At 34.2% G+C, this 20,032-nt stretch overlaps 1 protein-coding gene across 2 annotated transcripts in view; it reads left to right on the top strand.

Moving 5' to 3' along the window:
• The window catches only part of LOC114328896 (RUN and FYVE domain-containing protein 2), a 143,564-nt gene that overhangs the window by 116,210 nt on the left and 7,322 nt on the right, over positions 1 to 20,032 (top strand). For both annotated transcript variants that reach the window (XM_028277876.2, XM_028277875.2), the window contains exons 9-10: positions 3,136 to 3,352; positions 6,941 to 7,165. In XM_028277876.2, coding sequence (XP_028133677.1) covers positions 3,136 to 3,352; positions 6,941 to 7,165 — 442 coding nt within the window. The remainder of the gene's footprint in view (positions 1 to 3,135; positions 3,353 to 6,940; positions 7,166 to 20,032) is intronic.

Genomic DNA, 20,032 nt, shown 5'->3' on the forward strand with positions numbered 1-20,032 from the left:
ACCAGTAACAAATAGACCAAGAGGAAGACCAAAAATAAGATGGGAAGATCAACTGCTAGACGATATATCAAAGATGGAAATTGCAAACTGGAGAGAAAAGATTCAGGACCGGAGTGAGTGGAAGAAGATAGTAGAGAAGGCAAAAAAACATCACAACCTATGAACGATGACCTAAAGGACACTGCGGACTAATCCACCGCGTGAAATGGATTAAAAGAGCTCATAGTATTTGAGCGACCTATACTCTAACAAGAGTGAACGGTCCATATACAGGGTGTTTCATTAATAATTGTCCATATAGTAACTGGAGAAACCTTAGCACAAAATACGAAGATTTAACCTAAAACACTTAAATAAAATGTGGTTCCTTACTGAGTTACAGGGTGTTTTATCTAAAAATTTAAAAATTATTTTTGCTCAGAATTTTAAAACTGTTCGACGTATCCTTATCATACTTGACAGAAAGTGCGACTACTATACACCCTACTAAATTATGATAAACAAATGTTTCTAGCTACTACCAGAGGCGTACGACAGGGGATAGTGAATGGTTGACCCTTTTCAAATTCTACGCCACTGGAGAAATTACTATTTTAGTGCCATTTTTAGATTCTCCAATACTTTCTACGTAAATAATATACTCTTCATTGGTAACGATAAAGTTATTAGTTTTCGAGATATTTGAAGTTAAATATGAAACGGCACAGTTATTTTGATTAATTTTTGATATGATTCATATGATTAAATTTTAAAAATTATTTGTACCCAGTACTTTAAAACTATTTGGTTTATCCTTATTATACTTGGCAGAAAGTGTAGGCACTGTACACCCTACTAAATTAAGATAAATAAACGTTTCTAGCTACTACCAGAGGCGTACGACAGGGGATAGTGGCTGGTTGACCCTTCTTAAACTCTACGCAACTGACGAAAATGCTATTTTAGTGTAATTTTTTGATTTTCCAATACTTTTTATGTAAATAATATACTCTTCATTCGTAACGATAAAATGATTAGTTTTCGAGATATTTGAAATTAAAAATGAAGCGACACAATACATTAATCAAAATAACAGTGTCGTTTCATTTTTAACTTCAAAGATCTCGAAAACTAATGTCTTTATTGTTACGAATGAAGAGTATATTATTTTCATAGAAAGTATTGGAGAATCCAAAAATTGAACTAAAATAGCAATTCTGCCAGTGGCGTAGAATTTGGGAAGGGTCAACCATTCACTTTCTCCGTCGTAAGCCTCTGGTAATAGCCAGAAACCTTTGTTTAACGTAATTTAGTAGTCTGTACAGTACCTATACTTTCTGACAAGTATGAAAAGGATACATAGAATAGTTTTAAAATGCTGAGCAAAAATAGTTTTTAAATTTTTAGATAAAACACCCTGTAACTCAGTAAGGAACCACATTTTATATAAGTGTTTTAGGTTAAATCTTCGTATTTTGTACTAAGGTTTCTTCAGTTACTATATGGACAATTATTAATGAAACACCCTGTATATTCACCTAAACTTTGATATAAAATTTATTCCAACCTGTACGGAATTACATTTTGATTTTTTTTTAATTTTATTACGCTATAGTTATTAGTAACTACTAGGAGTTGATAGTCATTGGACTAAAACTCCTCTCACATTTGTTCGTTCAACAAAAATGCTTAGTGTTACTTTTTTTTTGTGATGTAACAGATTGTATTTAAAAACAAATAAAATAAAAAAAATTCGACGATAGGTAAACATTCAAGTATTCGAAGGTAAACATCTCCTGGTCGTAGATCTCTCCCAGACATTGCTTTTTGGATTCCACTATTCAGGTAGTTTTCAGTCTACCCCTTTTCGTTCTTTCCGGGGATTGCCATTTCATTATCAACTTTGGGAGTCGATGTTCCTCCATTCTTTGTACATAGCCATACCAACAAAGTTGTTTTTCCTGAATTTCTTCAATTATATTTGTTTTTCTATTCATAATGTCTCGCACTCGTTCATTCATTACGTGTGAGACTCTGGAGATGCAGGTCGATCTTTGCCAGAAGTCTATTTCCAGTACGAGCAACTTCTGTTCTGTTCGCTTATTATAGCTGTGTTTTGTTTTCTTTTGATATGGTTTTTGACCAAAGTAGTGAGTTCAAAGCTCCTATTACTTTCTTTCCTCTCACAATTCTTTCCTCTATTTCGAATTCTGTAACTTTTTTGGATCTGGTTCCAAAAAATATATATTCAGAGCTTGGTTCGATAACCGTATCATTATCTAGTTGTAACTCATTTTTCTCTCTTCCTATACACATATGTTTGGTTTTCTCTATATTGACGTATATGCCACATTTTTTGTATTCTCTAACTAAACAGGCGGTTTGTCATAAATATCAGATCATCTTTATCCAGGGAAATCACTACCTGATCATCAGAAAAATGTATTGTGTACGGTATTGGGTCGTCGTTTAGCTTCACCTCCATGCCGGAACATGACTTCTGTCATTTATTCAAGCCCTCATTTATGTTGATTTTAAATAGTGTTAGCGATAAGCTGCATCCCTGTCGTAGTTTCTTATTCACCATGAAGCCATCTGATAATCTGTTGTTGATTTTTATGTTTGATTGGGTGTTGTTATAGATTTTTTGCACTGCTTTTATTAAAGTTATATTAATAGGGTTTTTTTCCAGGACTTGTCATAATTTACACAGTGGCACGGTATCGTATGTCTTAGTTAGATCGACAAATAGTAGATGTGTTTCTCGTGAAGTTGGTTGAGCGTGTTGATGTGGTCGATTCAGGATCTTTTTGCTCGGAATCCTGCTTATTGTTGGACCTCTAAAGGTGCATATTCATTTTCTATTAAAATGTTCTCAAAGTTTTTTCATATAATCTGCTAAAGGTGATGGTTACAGTAATACAGCGATAGCTCTTGCAGTCTTCCGTGTTACCCTTTTTGTGTATTGGGGTTTTCCACCCTTTTTTCCAATTTCTGGTATTTGAGCAGGAATTAACATGTTTAGATATATAGCTTTTAGTAAATGTTTTTATAATTTTAATATGCATTTAGAGTAAAGTGTATTATACAAAATTTTTGCTGCAGAATAAGTATTTCATACATAGATGAAAAAATTACTCTAAATTAAATTTTAAGGTATCGCGAAAGCGAGTCTAATCGTGTAACTGCTGAACAGCTGAAGCGTGAGGTAGATATGCAGGCCGCTCAAGTTGAGGAACAGGCTACGAATATAGAAGGAGATCTGAAGGTAGAAAGAGAGTGGCGAATATCTCTGCAGGCGACGATGCAGCAAGATCGAGAACGAATATCGAAGTTGCAGATTGAGAATGGACAGCTGAAGATGATTGCACAGGTAAGGTATCTATTTATTATTATTATTAAATAAAATGAGATATTTTATCTTATCAATGTAATACCGTGTACATAATATTGGACGGCCGTAGTTCAGCGGCATGATACTGGCTTCATAACCCAGAGCGCACGAGTTCGATTCTCGGCAACGACAATCCATTTTCATGTCTAAAAATGATACGCGCCGTTCACCGTGCTTCAGGGGGTATGTTAAACCGTCGGTCCCCTTGACTAGTGTACATCGACACTAGTTACTTGAAACAGGCTTGAAGATGCAATTGCTGCCGGAACAATCCGAAAGAATCACCCTGGCAAAAATGCCATACGATCCAGATTTAGCCATACGGCTCACACTCCCTCTAAAGGGAAAATTAACTCATCCCAGATACCTACGTTATCAAAAGGATTTAGCTCTGGTGGGACCCTTTCCTTGTTATCGAGCCCTAGGTGACTTGGTATGCTGGAGTGTCTCCCAAAAATTTTCGTACACATCTGGCCGTCGCGAGTAGTACAGCTTTCTGCATGGTCTTATAAAGATGTTCATTCAGACCCAGCTTTTTTATGCTTTCGAGGAGGTTCTTGGGAATGACTCCAGTAGTAGACATAATAATAGGTATCGTCTGGGTACTTTGCATTCTCCATTGCCTTCGTATTTGAATTTCCAGATCTCTGTACTTGGCGTCTTTTCGGTAAATTTAGTACGTAGATTATTGTTAGATATCGCCACATCAATTAGTGTTGTTTGCCTTGTTAATTTATTAACTAGTACGAGATCTGGTCTATTATGTTCCACTGTTTGGTCTGTGAGCACAGTGCGGTCCCAGTATAGCTTGTAATTATATTCTCAAGCATACTCTCAGGGACGTATTGATAATATGGGAGATGGTCCGTTTGGAGAAGTCCCAGCTTGATAGATATCTCTTGATGAAGGATTTTTCCCACTGCGTCATGCCGTTCATTGTATTCAGTTGCAGCAAATGCCTGGCAGCCCCCTGTAAGATGTTGGATGGTTTCTTGGGCTTGACAGCCATATCGGCATTTGTCGTTTTGGACCGGAGGGTCTTTAACGATATATTTCAGGTAATTTTTGGTTGGCATAACTTGATCCTGAATGGCGAGTAATGAACCTTCTGTTTCATATGATACGATATTGTTATACCATGCGACCTGTTGGAGTTTTTTTTACCATGCGATATTATTATCCAGATTTAGCCATACGGCTCACACTCCCTCTAAGGGGAAAATTGACTCATCCCAGATACCTACGGTATCAAAAGGATTGAGCTCTGGTGGGACTCTTTCCATGTTATCGAGCCGTAGGTGACTTGGTATGCAGGTGTATCTCCCAAAAATTTTCGTACACTTCTGGCCGTCGCGAGTACAGCTTTCTGCATGGTCTTATAAAGATGTTCATTCAGACCCAGCTTTTTGATGCTTTCGAGGAGGTTCTTGGGAATGATTCCAGTAGTAGACATTATAATAGGTATCGTCTGGGTACTTTGCATTCTCCATTGCGTTCATATTTGAATTTCCAGATCTCTGTACTTGGCGTTTTTTCGGTAAATTTAGTACGTAGATTATTGTTGTTAGGTATCGCCACATCAATTAGTGTTGTTGGCCTTGTTAATTTATTAACTAGTACGAGATCTAGTCTATTATGTGCCACTGTTTGGTCTGTGAGCACAGTGCGGTCTCAGTATAGCTTGTAATTGTCATTCTCAAGCATACTCTCAGGGACGTATTGATAATATGGGAGATGGTCCGTTTGGAGAAGTCCCAGCTTGATAGCTATCTCTTGATGAAGAATTTTTCCCACTGCGTCATGCCGTTCTTTGTATTCAGTTACAGCAAATGCCTGGCAGCTCCCTGTAAGATGTTGGATGGTTTCTTGGACTTGACAGCCATATCGGCATTTGTCGTTTTGGACCTCAGGGTCTTTGAGCGATATTATTATTACCTATTATTATTACATAATATTTAGCTAAAACTAGTTCACTCAATAATGAAATTGTGTCCTTAACTACTTTAAGTTAGGTTAGGTCTTTTAGATTCAAGTACAGGTCAAAAAACATCAATGCTATTATGTTTTCAAATATTTTTGTACATTTGAATGTATGGTGTTTAATAGCATATTCATAAATTAGCTTGTACTACTATTCACAGTATTTCCCTTTTTATTTAATTTGGTGGAAACATGTGGAAACTTTGATAACTGTTTATGAAAATAGATAGTCTAATCTTTATGATGAAATAACTCATATGCAGTATCGATGAGTAGAGAATAACTACAAACATTCGTTTATATTGAAAATTATACGAAATTATAATGAAAATGATTTAACGTTGTGTACTTACGTTCACCTAGTATATTCATAACTGCCCCTTTCACAAAAATTTCTTGAATTATAAAAATTCAGAAATCGCAAATCGTACAAAAAAGTGCCGTAAAATCTCAAATTAAAGCGCAATCAAAACGTATTACGAAGTGACAGCTGTCAAATTTGTTTGGAAATGTTATTTGGGGAGGGGATAGTGTCAGATGACGTCAGATATAACTACCTGCTTTGGGGCAACAATGGACCGTGATAGTCGTGACGTCAAATCAATGTTGGCTACTCTGGAAAGGTTTCCAAACAAAGCAAAAATTCACACGTGGTGTTTGTTTTCGTTTTTATAATTGGAATATATTGCTTGTAGGATGTTTAATTTTTACAAAATGGTAATGTGTTGGGTACCCGCGATTGTGATCAATGCTCATAGCATATTTCCTACCATATTTCCAAATAGCACAAGTTAAGAACGTAAAGAAACGCAGTAAGTACTATGTAGTGTGTATATCCTTGATTTTGTGTAAGGACATTTATACAATTAAGAGCAATATGATTGATATAACTAACAAGGATTGTGTCGTGTCTTTAGAAAAAATGTGCAGATGATTGTTAAAACAAAATAAAATTAAAAATGATTACATAAATCACGTGTATAATCAATTGACAGCCGTCAAACTTTTGCTTTGTTTGGAAACCTTTTCGACGTTTTGACGTCACACTATCACCGTCCATTGGCCCGAATTGCTAGTTTTTGAAATTTTCGTTTTGGCCAGCGTTTTATGTAAAATAGGTGAAGTTGGCTTTCACCTTTCTCTTTGTGAAGACAGAGAATTCGACTCAACAACCCGCGTGCTTTGTGGAATAGTCATATAATGCCTTAGGGTATCTTTATTAATTTCATCCATCGTCAGGACTTAGTATATAACATTTCAATGTAACACTTTTAGTCGACATTTTAAAGGTTTTAACCCATGTAATTTTGGTGGCTTAGCATGTAGAGCTTGCAAAGAACACTGATGATGCTCTCTTTAGAGCGAAAACGTTCTGTTTTGTATATGTAGCCCTTTTTTGGGGTATTTAAAATAAATATACCTTTTTATGCAAAAGATTTTTCTTCAATATTTTCTCCATCTATTAGTTATGGAATTCGACGTTTTCTTACATATCCCTTGACTATCGTGTCTATTTACTGGCGTGTTTTTGTAGTGTATACATAATATTTATTTAAATATGTAATGTTCTTCTTCTTGCTTTTTTAGAAATATGCCCAGTTACAAGAAGAATATTACACCCTAAAAGATCAATGTTTAGAACAAGAACACACACTCGAAGAATTAGGTGGTCATTTAAGAGAATCTAAACTACAGATATCAGACCTGAGAGAAGAGATAACCAAAAGTAGGCCTGAAGGATCGTGGGCGAAGGATCATACCGCTGCTAAATGTAAAGCATGCACTAAAGAATTTAATTTGACTCGAAGAAGGGTAAGTTTATAGACTTTTTAGTCTGTCTAAAGTCAGTTTTAACCTAATATAACTAAACTAGAAGTCAAACAATAAGGAATGTTGCCATACAGTCATTATTTGAAAAAATATAGGGAATAATCAAGGTTCATAAATAGACAGGTTGCATGGTAACTTTCCACCAATCAGCTCGAGAATCTAATGGCGTGAGTGAATGATTGAAATGAACTCGGAAAGTAGGAATGTTTTTAATGATTGAAAATATATATGTATATTTAAAAAAAATACGTTTGGATTTTTAATGACTATTTATTTAATATATTCTTTAAAAAATGTGGTAGATACCTGTAGAGTTACAAAAATCATAGAATATAATTGCAATTAAATATATGCAGTAGAATAGCATTACTACTTAATTAAAGCAGAAGTAGATTCTTTCTTGTGTTTATATATGGGACTAAATCATTCAAATATCCTAGGTATATTAATAATGGGTTGAATACAATTTACTTTTTTAAGGTGGTATGACACAATGTTAAAATTTATATAGATTTTAGGTACAGTTACCGTCACTATTTCAAAACTAATCTTCAACTTAGTGGTATGTACGTGATCTGTAGACTTTCTATTTTAATAGTATCTAGTTAAAATTTCCAAAGAAAGTAGTATATTTTTTATAACTGTACTTAAAGGAGTCCATGTCATAACTTACTTAGTAACTTGTTGTAAAAATTCGTTTTGCATAATAATTTTTGAACTTGGGTAGAAAATAACTATCAGAAACGATTAACTATGCAAAAAGCTTTATTTAAAACAGAATTTTATTGTCCGTACTGCCATAATTTTTAAATTAACTGTACCTAAAGGCAAAGAATACATATCTCTCACAAGAACCGACACGGACGGCGATTCTTTTGTTGTTAGCATGTACTTAATTTTAGTATCGAGTTGGCAAGTGTACACGCGAGTACACTGAGAAAAGTCTCGCACATTTCTGGCGTGTATCAATAAAATTTTAGTTGCACTGAGAAAAAGGTTGCATGCAGGGCCGGCTTTTGTTGACATTCTTAATAAGGTGGAATTATTTTTGATTTACAAAAGGTTGCAAATACAACACAAAGTAATGGTGAGAATAATATTGATTAAAACCATGGATAAAATACCTTTTTTATCCTGATTTTAGCATTGAAAGACCAATAATAAAATATATTATAGTGGCGTGACATTCACTAATTATTCTTTTTGGCTTATACAACGATACAAAATATAATTTGTTGTTTTCACCAATTTTGAAAAAGTGTGAACAAGTTGGTGATAATTTGAACGACTTGGTGTGACCTAATAGGCTGTCTGTCCGTCCGACCGCGAATATAACTCCTTCAGTCACTATACCAGGTAGAATGACAAATGACGTGTCAAATGAAAGCTTATAATCCATGGATGGTACTCAAGGTGAGACATTTGACCTAGACTATCTGTCCGTCCGACCGGAAATGTAACTCCTCCGTCACTATACCAGGTAGAATCACAAATGAGGTGTCGAATGAAAGCTCATAATCCATGGATGGTACTAAAGGTGGGAAATTTGACCTAGGACTTCCGGTTTTAGAAATGCGACCGGAAGTACTCTTTTAAAGTCACCGCAATAGCACAAGTGATATCCGTCCGACCGCGAATACAACTTCTCAGTTACTATACAGATAGAATGACAAATGAGGTGTCGAATGAAAGCTTATAACCCATGGATGGTATTAAAGATGAGAAATTTGACATCGGACTTCGGTTTTAGAGTACCCACAACCGTGGGTACTGCTTTAAAGTCACTCAAAATATGATATAAATGTAAAACAAGATGACAAAATTAGTAAAATCGTAGATCAATCGACGCAAAGTTACACGAAGAGTTCCAATATCGCTTCCAGTTCTACTTTCGATTACTTTGGGTGAAAACCTAGGACCAATTACTTGTTTGTCGAGGTATTTCCTAATTCATTATATTCGTTCTCTGCTTGGATCTTCCATAAATAATAAACAATAAATAACTTTTTATTAATTTCACGCCTTAAATCAATTATGTATCAAATACACAATCAATATTATTTAATAAACAACTCAATCTGTGACTAGACAATCAACATACAAACCCCATTCAAAGCAAATATTCCTGAAGCCGTGTCAAATATTTCATAGCGTTGTTTGTCACTTCTTGTCACTACATTCTGTTCGACAGAGTGCGTTGTATGACAAAGATAGCGAACGTACGACTTGGAAAATATCATCACGGACAATGTTAGAACAAGACAAGCCTGCATTTTATGTATCGATGAAATGTCCCTAAAGTCTAAAGGCCGCGTCTCACCATCAAATAATTTGATCAAACAGTTTGAGCAAACTTGACGTACTTGAGGAAGTACGTCAAAGTGACGTCACAATTGCAGTTTTTTTGAAATTCTAAAAATCTGTGCTCTCACTATCAGTCTAGTTTGATCAAATTTTTTGTATTGAGTTGTCTAACTTGTTTGTACTTTATTTAAAATTAAAATTTTTCATTATTATCCACAATGAACACTCAGGATGTGACGTCACTAACTGTCACTTTCAGTTTGCTCAAACCAGTTTGATCAAATTATTTGATGGTGGGACGCGGTCTTAACGTATTTTATGAATATATGGAAACGTTTTGATCATTATGGTCAGAAGCTTATATTCCATATGAAAGCAGTCTTTAGCTTTTTTTTGTTGGAACGCAAGTATAATCAAGAGAATGTAAACCTATTATGAAGAGTGTATTGTCAATTATCAAGCATTAACTTGAATGTTGAAACAATTTCAAGTGATATTGGATCAAACTTTTTGAATTAGCTAAATTATAATATAATGTTACTCCTGAAAATCCTGAATTTCAAGTAGTCAGTCATAAATTGTTTTATATATTTGACCTAGTTATTGTTTTATACAAACTACAGAAACAATTTAATGAAACATAGTTTATTAAATTTAATTTAGGTTTGCACATAATCAAGATATCTCAAAAAGAATTAAATTGCATAAATGTTGGAAAATAACAATTAATAGTTGTAGGCTATTAACAATTAATAGTTGTAGGCTATTAACAATTAATAGTTGTGGGACATGTTGGCAAAACTGGTCTTTATTTATTTAAAAACTAGATGCATAAATAAATACTGTTTAGAAAACTTTTTGGCAGTATCAGGCAACAGGTTGGTGATTGTGTAACCCAACACCATTAAATTTTCAAGGGCTTTGTACTGGTAAACATATTTACATTCAGGAAGTATGAATTGCATGAATGACTTAAATCAAGTTTTACTGGATGTTAAATAACAATATTTGATAGACAAAATCAACCAAAACCCATTTCAGACACCAGCTACAGGAGAGAAAATATTCCCACAGAAAATGCTTTTACTTATGTTTGTGGATATCTTAAAAATCACTTAATGGGCATAGCAAATAGTAACTGTGACAGTTGTCAAAATTACCGGACACAGTGTGAATCTTTAGATATGAATTCTTTGTTAATATATAAAACTTACAACCCCACAAAAATGATTCATGTAGCATTACAGTATCCTCCTGATTTTTTTATTAAATAAAACAGATAAAGTAAAAACTAAACTTAAAACCTAGAAAATAAGTCTATACAAAATATTATGAGCTACAAACTGATATAAAAACAAAATACTAACACCAAGCCAAGCCAAGCCAAACAAACAACTGTGACAACAAACGCCGATCCTGTATAAGACAAATGTCACCAAAATTATTTGCCATTCATACAAATTGAGAAATGGCCGATCTGGCACATGCGCATAAAAATTTAGTTCATAGATAATCCGTTTGTGTCGGTTCTTGGGAGATATGTATTCTTTGCTAAAGGTAAAAATTATTGTTAAAAGCTGCAATCTGGGGATTTTGTTCATATTACAGCAATAAGTTGGCATTTTTCTAGTGATAAATTAGTTCCGCTGTCACTTAATAGATGAGAAGATGAGTTCACGTGTCATTTAGTAGATGGCAGATTTTAAGAAAATCTGCAAACAATTGAAAACGAGTTTTGTAACCACGGAAATACGATGAATCACGCGGTTTTGTTTAGAAAAGTGGCCCCACCCCCTCCCAGTACACATTTTGGGCCTTGTTTGACTTTCATGTTTGTATAACCATGACGTTATACAAATGGTTGAAAGTTAAACTAGGCTCAAAATGTCTTAGGGCCAATTTCTCATATCGAGTTCAACTCCAGTTTAACCTGAACTTCTAGTAAACGTCAGTTTAAAGTCAAAATCGTCTTTCTCAATTCCCGTTCAACCGATGGCAGTTTAAACTTGAACGATGCTTGAACGGTGGAATTCGGCCGTTCAAAGATTTCAGAACTCAGTTCAGATGATTTCATGGACTACGCATGCGTTGTATTAACACGAAACGCTGTCATAATATAAATATATCCTATTTTATTATATTAAGCCTAACGATAAACGATAACATTATTTGTGTTTTTATAATATTTATTTATAATTATTAAAATGACTATTTGACTATAAATACTTAAATTTAACTTTATTCAAAAACAGCATAAAAAAGGTAGTTCAAAATGGCGACAGTTTTTTACCTTTTGCCATCTATTGGCATTTCTCGAAAGCTGTAGAACGAGCACTGACATGAACACGCAATGAGAAATGCATTCCAAACAGAACCGGAGATCACCCGTGAACCCGGTTCAACTGAACCATAGATTAACGCAGGTATGAGAAATCGACCCTTTTAAAGTGTTTACTGGGGGATTATACTAGTTTTGACATAATACATAGATAACCTAAGCTCTAGTATGTTATGTGGGGCGTATCTAAAAATAATTTAAGTTTTATTCACTTTCTGGCAAATTTAATTTTTATAATAACGGAAATAATGCATTGTTCGGATACAATTAGCTTTTGTAAAGACGATGACATCGACATTTTTACACACATTACACATGCCAATGGCCATTAGTATTTGTTGAGGCATTATCCTAACAAAAAAATTGTAGACAAAACAATATTGTATAATCATTGATTAATTTATGTCAAATATTTCCGTAAGTGAAAAAGAAATATTGAAATTTACTGAAGTAATAATTAGATAAACCGATATGCAGACGATACAGTTGTGGTTGCTAGCAGTATTTATGAACTTCAGCATCTTATGGACAGGGTACCTACAAAGAGCGAGTGAAAAAAGATAATTTAACCTTCAACATAAATAAAACAAAAATAGACACTGGTGAGCAAAACTCAAAAACCTGCCAAACAATTGAAAATAAAAAACCAATTCAACACGTAGAATTATATGTATACCTTGGAACAGTCGTCAACTCGAAATGGGATCAAAAAACCGAAATACGATGTAGAATTGAAAAGGCCAGAGCTACATTTAACATGAGAAATATATTCAATAATTGCGACATATCTGCCCCACTAAAAATATGGCTGCTAAAATGCTATGTATTTCCAGTCTTGTTGTATGGAGCAGAGACCTGGACAATAACGGAAACATTATCGAAAAGGTTAGAGGTATTCAAAATGTGGGTGTACCGATGTATCCTCAAAATATTCTGGACGACTCACACCACCAACGAATAGGTATTGCGCCGAATGGGAAAACAAAAAGAAATATCTTTCACAATTAAAAAACGAAAACGTGAACACCTCGGTCATATATTATGAGACATGATAAATATCGTATACTGCAGCTGATAATATAGGGTCAAATAGAGAGTAAACGTGGACCCGGAAGAAGAAGACACTCATGGCTTCAAAACTTACGCCAATGGTTTGGACTAACATCGATCGGGTTATAGACACGCTGTAAACAAAATTAAAATTGCTATGATGATAGCCAACTTCCACAACGGACAAGGCACATGAAGAACAAGAATTAGAAATGAGATGAAAATGTAAAATTTTCAGGAAAAAAGAGGAAAAGAGGAAAAAAAACTTCCCGTGTTGACATTCCAACATACAAATCAATGGTATCACCCTTCAGAGTTCCCAAAGCTTCATATACCTGGGCACAGAGCTAAACAGTCAGCTAGACCACTCAAAAAAATTAGAAGACGCATTGAAATAGCAAGATATGGCTTCATGAACATGCTTAAAATGCTCTGTAACCCCAAGCTATCAGTCACAATAAGATTGAGGACACTAAAGTGTTATGTGTGGTGTCTATTACTATATGGCTGTGAGACCTGGACATTAAAACAGTATGATGTCAACAAACTGAATTCATTCGAAATGTGAATGTACCGCCAAATGCTAAGAATAAGCTGGACCACCAAAACTACAAATGAAGAAGTACTGGAAATAATTAACACACGTCCTCATCTGGTCAATACAATCAAAATTAGGAAGACGTCATATCTAGGACACATAATGCTCCATAGAGAATTTGAGCAGCTTCAGGTAATATTAGAAGGCAAAATCGAAGGTAAAAGGGGCATAGGAAGAAAGAAAAAATCTTGGCTCCGAAACATCAGAGATTGGACCCACACAACAGGGAATGACTTAATACATCAAGCCCAGAACAGAGAGAAATTTGCCATATTGATCGCCAACCTCAATAGAGAAGGCACTTAGGAGGAGGAGTACAACGCAAGAGACCCTAAGAGGTAGTTTTCTGTCCCGATTAAACCCCGATTAGCTAACCAGGACATAAAATACCGGTCCTAAGGCTCAAAGATAGATAGAAAGTAGCTTGTGAAGTGGTTACGATTGATTTGTTTTAAGATGATAATTAGGGGGTGATTTTCCCGAGGTTTTTGACCAAAAAAAAAGGGACCAACTATATTTTGAGCATTTGCTTAGATTTGATGCTACAAACTAAAAAAAAACAAAAATAAATATTTTTTAAACACTTTAAAAAAGTTGTAATGAGTTTTTTTGGTTATTTCACGTTGAAATGTTCACTTTGAATTTTGGCGGATATGAAACTATTTTTTATTAGCTACAACTTTGTTTCAACTGGGTCCATAGAGTTCATAATATATAGACCTGGATCCCGCGTACCTAAAAAAAGTTGATTAATAGCAAGCTGAAAATTTGTTAATAGCTTAACGGTGTCTAGTCGGACAAACTTTGATGTATGGTAACACTGGAACAGGGGAAGTTTTATTTGTGGAACAGCTTAAAAATTTGGAACGTCAGACTACGAAAACGTTCCATGTATTTTGTCGGACAGAACTTCCAATTGATTTGTTAGCATTTCATTAAACTTTCATGTAAAAATCAGACTGGTGTTGTATCACCAACTGCGTGTATTTTAATGAGTGGAACAGAAAGAACATGTCAAATGACAGTAATCAAGTCGGTTAGTAATAGCAGTCTGATGTTTGCATGAGAGTTTAATGAAAGGGTAACAAATCAATTGGATGTTCTGTCCGACAAAATACCTGGGACGTTTTCGTAACCCCCTGTTACGAAGTTCCCCTGTTCCAGTGTTCCCTCCCGTACATCAAAGTTTGTCCGACTAGACACCGTTAAGCTATTAACAAATTTTCAGCTTGCTATTAATTAACTTTTTTTGGAACGCGGGATCCAGGTCTAATACACCATTTTTTTTATACTTTTTTAAAAGCTACATATTTTTGTTAAGAATGTTTTTTTCGGATAAAATACTTACTTTTTGAGTTATTTGTAAAAGCCGCCTAAAAACGTGTTTTTTACTCGCAAATAACTCGAATATTAATTTAGTGAAAAAATCCTATAGAACAAAAGTTGCTTAGAATTAGTCAGTTTATCCATTTTCAGACTTAAACGTATATTTTTTCACCCCCGAGATGGGGTAAAACTCACCCTCAGGGCAAAATCTTACATCGACACACTATCACTTTTCTTGGTTGGCATGTTACCTATGTGTATGCCAAATTTCATGTTAATCCAAGCGATTATTTAAAATTTAGAGCAAAAAGTGTGATTCAATGTATATGTTATAGTCAAAGCCCGAAGTTCAGGCACTCCTAGGTTTGACTAGGCAATCCTCAGGTCTGACTGACGGTCTTAGTCAAAGCCCGAAATAAATTACAGTTTCGGCCTTTGACTAGTCAAACCTAGGAGAGACTAAGTTGGTCAGGCAAAGGTCGAAATTTAATTTTATGAAATCGGGGTTTGACTAGTCAAACCCCGATCAGCTATTAAAATGTCGTAATTTGTTAGATTAGATTTAATAAAACGTCATTCTTTAATTTTAATATTTATTATTTTTATATTGTCGTAATTATAATAAAACAATTAGTGTTTATTCTCATACGTTGAGGCACTAGGACATTTAGAGTTGCACAATACGTTAGACCTTTTACATTTACCTACATAATTTAGAAAAACATTTCTTATTGCAGTAGCATTTTATAAAGCCTTGTCTTCCAAATTTAGAATCTTTTGTACTAATTTCTCTTAGAGATAGCTTAGAGGCCGTTTAAGTATTAAGTAACGCAAGGTGGGGGGGGGGGGGGGGGGTAAATATTTGCAAAAATTGCGTTACGCAATAGTTAAACGCCCATTAGAGTGCGTTACGTAGAGGGTAGGGGGGTCAAAAATTTTCAAAAATCGCGTTAGATAATACTTGAACGCTCCCTTAACGCCTGGAACATCTTCGAAATTTAGAAAAAAATTCGCGTTGCATTCTCTTATTTGATTTCTTGAAAAAGTGTGTTTATTGTTTTGTATTTCGTACCAACTCTATATATACCTTCAATTGTTTTATCTTGTATGATACCCAAAATATTTCGAGCATCTCCTTTGGCTGCATCAAAGCTGGGGATAGGTTTTATTTGAAGTTTTTCCGATCGAAATTGGAGGAAATTTTTTGTCACTTACTTAATTGTTTTATAGCATTAGCCTGAGCATCAAGACCATCAATCACCTTTCCTTTATTTCTTTTAATCGTTGCTGTCTGTGCACAACGCATGCATGTAACTTTTCTTTCAAAATTTCCATAGTATGCACCAAGTGTGCTGTCGGCACACACAACATATACCAACTGATTACAAATTATGCACGTATGAGCTCTCTTTGTGTCAAGTACAATAAACCACAAACCTCCAATTTCGATCGGAAAAACTGTAACAATACTTATCCCCAGCTTTGATAGAGCCAAAGGAGATGCTCGAAATATTTTGGGTATTATACAAGATAAAACAATTGACGGTTATATAGAGTTGGCATGGAATACAGAACAATAAACATACTTTTTTCAAGAAATCAAATAAGAGAATGCAAAGAGAATTTTCTTAACTTCGAAGATGTTCCAGACGTTAACCCTGGTAAGGTGGTGCGGGGTGCAGCTGCACCCAGACCTCGTTTTTCTCACCTATCTTTTTTAATAAATTTTTTTGACTTTTGTCCATTTTTTTATTCGTATTAAATTCAATTCTAAACGTATTCCACCCATTACAGCATTTAAAACTCTTTGCGTTTACGTGCTTTTTTTTTCAAAAAAATGACTTTTGGTTGCAAATGATGTTCCAACTGGAGCTAACAGAGCTACGGGACAAGGTCGGTGTTACTTATGTCAGAGAAAAAAGACCGAAAGTCCCGGCATAACTGTATTGTGTGTAAAAACTTTGTGTTGCTCATTCTGTGAAAAATTTGTCTTTGTCTTGTGACGATAATAATTTTTTTTAGGAAGAAATGAGTACTTTTTTGTAAAATTATGTTTCGTACTATAATAAATAAGTACCAATTAATTATCTTTCAAATTAATTTCCCCGACGTTCACATATAAAAAATGGATATACAGATGAGGTGCAAACGCACCCCGCACTGTTGTTTACGTAAGAATCTAAGCACCGCCTTACGAGGGTTAAGCTGTCTCTAAGAGAAATTAGTACAAAATATTATAAGTTTGGAGGACAAGGCTTTATAAAATGCCACTTCAATAAGAATCGTTCTTCAAAATTATGAAAGTATAAAAGGTCTAACGTATTGGGCAACTCTAATTGCCAGAATGCCTCATCATGTGAGAATAAGCACTAATTGTTTTATTTTAATTACGACAATATAAAAATAATAAATATTTAAATTAAAAAATGACGTTTTATTAAACCTAATCTAACAAATTACGACATTTTATTAGCTGATGGGGGTTTGACTAGTCAAACCCCGATTTCATAAAATTAAATTTCGAACTTTGCCTGACCATCTTAGTCTCTCCTAGGTTTGACTAGTCAAAGGCCGAAATTGCAATTTATTTCGGGCTTTGACTAAGACCGTCAGTCAGACCTGAGGATTGCCTAGTCAAACCTAGGAGTGCCTGAAATTCGGGCTTTGACTATAACATATATATTTACTACTTGTATTTCAAACAATTGCAAATTTCTTTATCAGTTTAAAATAAATATTTTTGACCAGGTAAAGAATTAATAATTGTCACAAAATTACAAATCACATTATTACATTATTACAAATATAATCTACATACAATAAGTGATAAAATATTTCCAAACGAAACGTTTTGTATCTATTAGCATTGTTTAAAAAAAGATAAAAATTTGTCTAGTTATACAATGCTATCTATTAATAGTAAGAATTTACCATTTCCAGGTAAAGAATTAAACACCCTCATCTGTAAATACAATAAAAGTACGATTGAAGGCGAACGGTACCGATCGATCGGTAACGATCATAAGTTCTATTTAGTACTTGGCAATGGCAACAGCGCCGTCGTTAATAGAATTAAAATTCGTCGTTATTAAAATGTTCGAATATATATACGTGCTGCCATCTACTGAAAGAATTGTTAAACGTTTAGTTCGTATGATCACCAACCATTTTGACTGTGGCGTTTACATACCCCCTTAAATGATTTTGAGTAGGTATATAATCATTTTGAATTGGGGATAATGCATGTAGTACATTATTATAAATTCCTTCTAACATGTAAACCATGGTGAAAAAGAGATTCAACTAAAGATTTATGTACCTATCAAAATTAGTAGTTTTTCCCTTAAGTTTAAAATAAGAGCATCTGATTACGTTAGGTACTGGATTATAATATCTAAAACTATTAAAACATTATGATACCATTCAATAGGTACCTGTGAAGTTTTACATTAACAGTAAATTATAAAAGAATACAATTTCAGTGCAATTTTCCCCATTTTATATATTCATTTACTTTATAATTGTTTATTCAAACGATCTTCAGATGGCTGCAATATTAGTTATAATTTTTTATGAAACAATTAGGTACAATAATAGATCTATTATATATAGACTTAATTAGATATATTGTTCAATAAGTCTAAGCAGATTGTAACGTACACAAATGATGTAAACATGATGTGAAGAACCGCAAGAGATATTACAGAACTGTATGTGGAGCTTAAAGAAAATGCGAAAGAAATAGGGCTAGGCGTCAACGTATATAACACTTCTTGTAAAAGAGTTTTGGGTTTAAGTTATTATACTAAAAACACTTAATGATATATATAGATACATTATATCTCAAGATATAAACACAAATTAAAACACTAACGATATTTAATAACAAAATATAGCCTCCAAACCACGTATCCTATTATTTTTACAAACAATTCGTAAAATTGATCGTCTGGGTGACAATATTTATTTGTGAATGTCAAAGTTACCATACAACCTATGGTATAGGGACCTTGGGGAATAATCAGATTTTTTGACATGCCATCCCATTTTGACAGCGAGCGTTTTATTGAGTAGAAGTAGTGACGATTTTATATGACGTCATTATTATATTTGGTCAAATGGTAAATGGTAACTGACGTCTGTTATAATATTGTAGTGATGTTGAAAAAGTATCTACTCGTTACAAAGTACTCGTTACTTACGAATACCGAAAGTAACGATTACTATACCGAGAGGCAAATCGTTACTTTGATTACTCTGATTACTTCGTACCAACCGTATCAGAGCGAGTACCTATTTGAGTACCTATTGTATCTAAAATCGGTTGATATCGGAATCGGACCGGTATTCCACCAGTTTTCGGTATCAGTACAGTTATCTAAAATTTTATCTATGAAGGGCGAAGGCTATGGAGACTATGAAGAGTTTTACAGGATTACAGGGCGCTGAGAAGTAGCTGAAACACAGAGAGGTATATCATTTAACAAAGCATGTTCGTTCCTTTGAAAATAAAAATGTAACACATTATATTTTAATAATAAATACACACTATTCTTATCAGGCCCAGAAAAAAATTGCTTAGATTGACCGGAAAAAATGTAGAAATGATAATATTTCTAGACTATGATCATCAACTTTAATTTTACATGTAGGTATGTCATTGTTTTTATTAGACCAGGGTAGGGCTTACAATACCGAGCCAAAATCTCAATACCGGTATTTGGTATTTAAAATTTCAAATACCGGGATCCCGGTATTAAAACCGGTATTATGAATAAAAAATATACACGTTATATTAAATATTATACTATTATAAATTTTATACTATCCTCACTTGTTATATCGACTTTGTGGCTCAGGGGTAAGAGCGCCTACCTATGGATCGAAAGGTCCGAATGGTCGTGAGTTTGAATCTCACCAGGGTCAGAAATCTTTCGTTTAGTATAAATTAATAGATGAAAATAGTTTCTGTCCTTGTGGGATCGGTACTCACCGGAGGGACCGCAGACGTTCAAATAAAATTAGAGACATTGTCTCTTTGCAAAGACAATGACGTCGACTTTGCAAAGTAACAAGAACTTACTCAACACACACACTACATATGACTCCCCTGAGTTAGTGATAAGTTATAGTGCAAAGAATCATTATGAAATTGACTGATCAGTTGGTTGTGAAAACCAGTGACAATAAAACACAAAACACACACATATATCGACTTGTTATTAAATAATAT

The sequence above is a fragment of the Diabrotica virgifera genome, chromosome 2 (genome assembly GCF_917563875.1).
Source record: "Diabrotica virgifera virgifera chromosome 2, PGI_DIABVI_V3a".
NCBI lineage: Eukaryota > Metazoa > Arthropoda > Insecta > Coleoptera > Chrysomelidae > Diabrotica > Diabrotica virgifera.